Consider the following 5,365-nt stretch of genomic DNA (forward strand, 5'->3'; position numbering starts at 1 on the left):
AGAGAGAGAGCCCAGGAAATTGCAATACAAGAGTTAGAAACCAAGCTCGCATACTTTTTGGGCTTTGGTGTGGTATTGCTTTCTGTTGTCAGTAGCAGGTACAATCCGCTCTCCAACAGCCTTCTTCACAGATGCACACAAGAGTCGCACCAAGTTTGTTGCATCATTATCAGAGAGCTCAGCCGATGGATTTTCATCGAGAAGCATGGATATGATGCACTTCCAATCCTGCAAGCAAAACATATGAAACTAGTGAATATTATTCAGTAAATTGTTACAACAGGCCTAACTTGAGTAACTTTAGGTCCTCTTCCATCCCTCCATTGTCTCTCCTCCAGCTCAGCAAAGTTAGATAGGGCCTAGGAGAACCTGCTCCAGTTCTCCCTCATTCATGCCTTCCCCTGAGCATTCTTTTATATACATGTAAAAAGGCAGGGACAGTGTCATATAGCTATACCTTCATAGCTTTCATGTATTCCCAAACATCATCTATCACATAAATACTCAAAATTGGATCTTGTGGGAACTCCTCCAGGATTCGCAGCATTCTCTTAAGGTGGACCTCAGAAGAATTGCCAGTTTCACCTAGAAAGAAAATGCCTTTATCAAATGTCTGCCACAAACAGAATAATGGATGGTATCAATTTTAAAATGAAAATAATCAGGAATAGATTTAAGACCTCTTGATCCTGATTGGGATGTACTAAATTTTTGAGCAATCAAGTGATCATACACTAATGCACCAATGGCATGCCTGATTTCTGGGGTGTCAACAATCAACAAATCATACAAAGAACCCAAGTCATCTTCAGGAATAAGTTGATGTCTGCGGCAAACGAAAACCAATTCTCAAATGACAATCTATGCCATAAAACTTCCCAGCAAACAGGTAATATATTATTGGAAAAGGTTTGACATTCTGACCTAAGTAGTTGCTTGACAAGACCAATGGCACAAACAGCTACAGAAACATCAATGTCCTCAGCAAGCTCAATCATCCGGCCAGAAAATCTTTCGGTAAATAAACCTAGGGTTGGTACATTGTCATCCACTTCATAAAGATTCTGAAGTGCATTTATGGAAGCCTTTCTTACCCCGGCATTCTACAAGTTAGGGCGTGGGGAACAGGTAAAAGAAAAGAGTAGAAAAAAGTAAGTTGTATGATACATATGCAATTAAAAAAAATGTATCATAAAAAATGTAAAACGTGTTCATTACTTTGTCATTCAGTGTCCAGCCAAGATATTTTAGGTACAAATCCTGCAAGAAAAGTGATGGATATGACAGGATCCATTCACCCAGTGACTCAATGCATGACATCCTGATATTTGGGTCAATGTCTCTATAGCGATGCACAAATAACCTCCATAAAAGCATTATGCAGAAATGTTAGAAACACAACCACAAATTGTAATACTCATGAAAGAACATTAGATTCTTTCCTTTAAATAGTTACTTCAGGGAACACCTACCCAGTAAATATCTTGCGCATCATCTCCTCCAACAATGTTATTTTTTCATGAGTATCAGAAAACCTATTATTTAGTGATTCCACCCGAGGTCCCTCAGTTTTTTTCTTTTTTTCAGCATCCAGTTGTCTACGAGTAGTCTCTCTTTGTGAACGAAGCATATTAGCAATACTAATGTATGATGTGACAAGCCGAAGACCCATCAATGAGGCAACTTGACGATAAACTCTTGGAGGGGTGCTACATAGGCAGCACAATAGATAAGACAATTATACATAAATTTTGGCAAACTCAAAATCTTTATGCAATCATATTATTACTAACCATGAAAGTGCAATGATATAGTCCATGCACTTGTCAAATAAAACCTTATCAAATAATGGGCCATGCTGACAATCACGAACCAAATTTTCCCAGAATGATTCTAGATTCTCTTTGAAGTTTTTGAACTCCCTCTTTTTGGAATTTTGATAATCTTCTGCTTCGCCCTAGAATTTCAGATTCAGATATTAAAAGAAAAGGAAAAGGGGGGTTGGAGAATTAATGTCTACAAATAATTAAAAATAATGATCATTACATCAAAAAGATGAGGTTCAGCCTTCACACCTGTACTATCACGATTATGAAATTCACTTTTGAAAACAAAACGACAGGTGAAAATTGTATACCTTCTTTGCACAACTGACAAGAGCAACAACAACATCATCAACATCAGTCTCATCCACGAGATCACCTTTGTCATAATACTTGGCTCCACATGCCTGACCATTTAAAATTTCATTTCATCAGTACCAGTTATAGTTCTCAAATTTGTAAGTATTTTGCTCCCTGAATCTTGATAATCTAAGAAAAATAATAAAGTTTCCAAGAATATACTGGATCCACTTTGAAAATGTATGTCTCTACTCTCTAGGACTCTTTATAACATGAAATGCTTGAGAATTTTCATAATACCTCAAACAGCATTGTCAAGAGCTCAACCATCGCAGGCTTTGAATCCTTCTCATAGCGTTCAACCCAGAGCTTGACCGCATGAGGAATGAGTTTGCCATTGCCTTTCACTACCTCTACAGAAACCAAACCAAAAAATTTATTTGGCGTCAATTCAGTTACTTCATAAGAATAATAACAAAATCTACAACACCAATCAATCATAGTTTTAAAATGGAAACAAAAATAATCTAAGTTTTAAAATAATCCATAAAATACGAATGAAGGCGGGAGAAAAACATTAACATCAAAGAAACAATAACAGTACAACAAATAATGATGTAAACCAAAAAAAAAGGTGGCGAAAATAGTTCAAAGCAATTCAGCAGGCGAATCTGCGACGCAGACGCAACTCAAAAGGAGTTGGAACTGGAATTTCATTTCACCCATTCGAAACCCTAGAAATTGGAGCAGTAAAGGAATCAGAGTGTTTTAGTTTACCAATCAATCTCAGATCAGCAGCTTTGTGGGCGACGCTGGAAGTTCCTTCGGAGGCACGAGCCCGCTTGGATTTTGGGCGCCCTTCGTCAAATTCATCAGGCGAGCTCTCTCGTTCGGCATGGTCGCTGGCCTCGCCGGCCTTCTCGCGGTTCTCGGCCTCGGCTTCCCGAGCTACTTGTTTTCGAGTCGGAGCTCTGTTTCTCTTCTGCTCAATTTGGGAGGATCAAAAAAGAAGAGAAAACATAAAAATCAAAATTAGGTCGATTGGAAGCAGGATTAGGCATGAACTAAGATATGAGTGTGAAGAAGTTGGAGAGGTGGATGCTTACGGAACGGCGAATGGAAGCTTCGGAGGTTGGAGCTGGATCTTCCATGACCTAATGCTTCTGCAACTGCAACACTGTGATCTGGTTCACGCTTGAGAGGAGAGAGACAGAGAGAGGGGTTTTCAGTTTCACACACTGCCCTCCAAAATGGGGATTAAGAAATCTCCCGCCAAATGAGACGTATTTACCAATTACGACCCAATGATTCATTTTCTCCCCTTTTCCCTATTTTTTTTTTAACTGGTGGATAAAAATGGAGGGAAATAATCTTTTATAATTTCGTTATTATTACGATTGAAGAAAAATTAAGGAAATAGATGACGTAATTCATTCTAATACCACTGTTTTTTCCCTTTTTTTTTAATCCCAAATTAGAAGAAATGGGATGAAACGAATATTCTGTTGTGATAAGAACGAACAATGTGGATGTCCATTTCCATGCAAAACTCACTTTTTTAAAGAAGAAATGACATTAAATGCATGTTGAAATTAAACTCCCAATATGTGTATAAATAGAGGCATTTGTCTCCGAGAGAAACACAAGCAAATAATAAAATCACTTCTCTCTTTATGTTACAATCAAATACTCTTCTCTTTATATTTCTACTACAATTCTTTCTCTTCTTTTATTTTATAAGTATTTTAAATTCTATTTTCTATTACTCTTTACATATAATATTAATAGCAATATTAATCATCTTTATTATATTGAGATTGTAACAATAAACAAATGCGATTCTCTCTCTCTTTATTTTTAATACTTCTTTCTATCTTTGTATATATATACACATTACAACATATAATATTATTATATATATATATATATATATATTATTGAGCTAATTATTTTAATACTAGAGTCTTCTATTTATACATCTCTATTATATATATCTTTTATTTCACAACACGTTTGTTGTGACTAGGAAAGGATAAGAATGGATGTCCATTTAATGGGCAACCCATTTTCTACGTTGAAGAGAACAAGTTCTTAGGATGAAAGAAATAAATGTAGTTTGAAAAGTAAACTTCTCTTTGCCTATAAAAGCATGATCTGAGGCAAGAGAATATACACAACAATAATAAAATCAAATACTTCTTTCTATCTTTGTATATATATACACATTACAACATATAATATTATTATATATATATAAATTATTATTGAGCTAATTATTTTATTATAAGAGTCTTTTATTTTTATATCTCTATTATATATATATCTTTTATTTCACAACACGTTATCAGCACGAGACTCTGATCAAATTTTGAGGAAGACTCAGGTAACAAATTTTCATTATGTCGAAGCTCTCTCATCTTGAATTCAATGCTCTTTATATATCTGGAAACAATTATTTATCATGGATACTAGATGCTGAAACCCATCTTGATTCAATGGATCTTGGAGATACCATTAAGGCTGAAAATAATGCATCCCAGAAGGATAAAGCTAAAGCCATGATTTTTCTCCGTCGTCATCTTGACGAAGGATTGAAAAATGAATATCTTACATTAAAATATCCTGCAGATCTTTGGAAAGACTTTGAAGAAAGGTATAATCATCAGAAAACGGTGATAATTCCTCAGGCCCGATATGAATGGACGCATTTGCGTTTACAAGATTTTAAATCTATAAATGAATATATTTCTGCAATGTTTCGAATCACCTCACGAATGAAATTGTGTGGGGAAAAAATAACTGATCATGATATGTTGGAGAAAACTTTCTCAACCTTCCATGCCTCGAATGTGCTCCTGCAGCAGCAGTATCGAGAGAAAGGGTTTAAGAAATATTCTGAGTTAATTTCTTGACTTCTTGTTGCCGAACGCAACAATGAGTTGTTATTGAAAAATCATGAAGCGCGCCCAGCTGGCGCCGCCCCATTTCCTGAAGTAAATGCGGCAAATCATTACCCCAGAAGAGGTAAATGGCAAGCTTTTAATAACAAGAAAAATTATGGAAGGAAAAAGAATTATGTTCAAAAGAGAGGATCTCACCAGAAGTGGGACAAAGAAAAGAATATCGGGCAGAATAAATCAACCGAAGAGAAGTGTTTCCGCTGTGGTGGAAAAGGCCATTGGTCACGTACCTGTCGTACCCCAAGGCACCTAGTCGATCTTTACCAGGCATCTTTGAAAAAG

At 36.0% G+C, this 5,365-nt stretch overlaps 1 protein-coding gene across 1 annotated transcript in view; it reads right to left on the bottom strand.

Moving 5' to 3' along the window:
• The window catches only part of LOC107645576 (sister-chromatid cohesion protein 3), an 8,240-nt gene extending 4,823 nt beyond the window's left edge, over positions 1-3,417 (bottom strand). The window contains exons 1-11 of the mRNA XM_016349628.2: positions 3,230-3,417; positions 2,901-3,105; positions 2,424-2,536; positions 2,138-2,230; positions 1,794-1,957; positions 1,473-1,709; positions 1,219-1,363; positions 925-1,103; positions 681-826; positions 458-585; positions 55-228 (exon numbers count right to left, since the gene is read on the bottom strand). Of these exons, the coding sequence (XP_016205114.1) occupies positions 55-228; positions 458-585; positions 681-826; positions 925-1,103; positions 1,219-1,363; positions 1,473-1,709; positions 1,794-1,957; positions 2,138-2,230; positions 2,424-2,536; positions 2,901-3,105; positions 3,230-3,274 (1,629 nt within the window). The 5' untranslated portion in view covers positions 3,275-3,417. The remainder of the gene's footprint in view (positions 1-54; positions 229-457; positions 586-680; positions 827-924; positions 1,104-1,218; positions 1,364-1,472; positions 1,710-1,793; positions 1,958-2,137; positions 2,231-2,423; positions 2,537-2,900; positions 3,106-3,229) is intronic.

Source organism: Arachis ipaensis, chromosome B06 (genome assembly GCF_000816755.2).
Source record: "Arachis ipaensis cultivar K30076 chromosome B06, Araip1.1, whole genome shotgun sequence".
NCBI classification, from domain to species: Eukaryota; Viridiplantae; Streptophyta; class Magnoliopsida; order Fabales; family Fabaceae; genus Arachis; species Arachis ipaensis.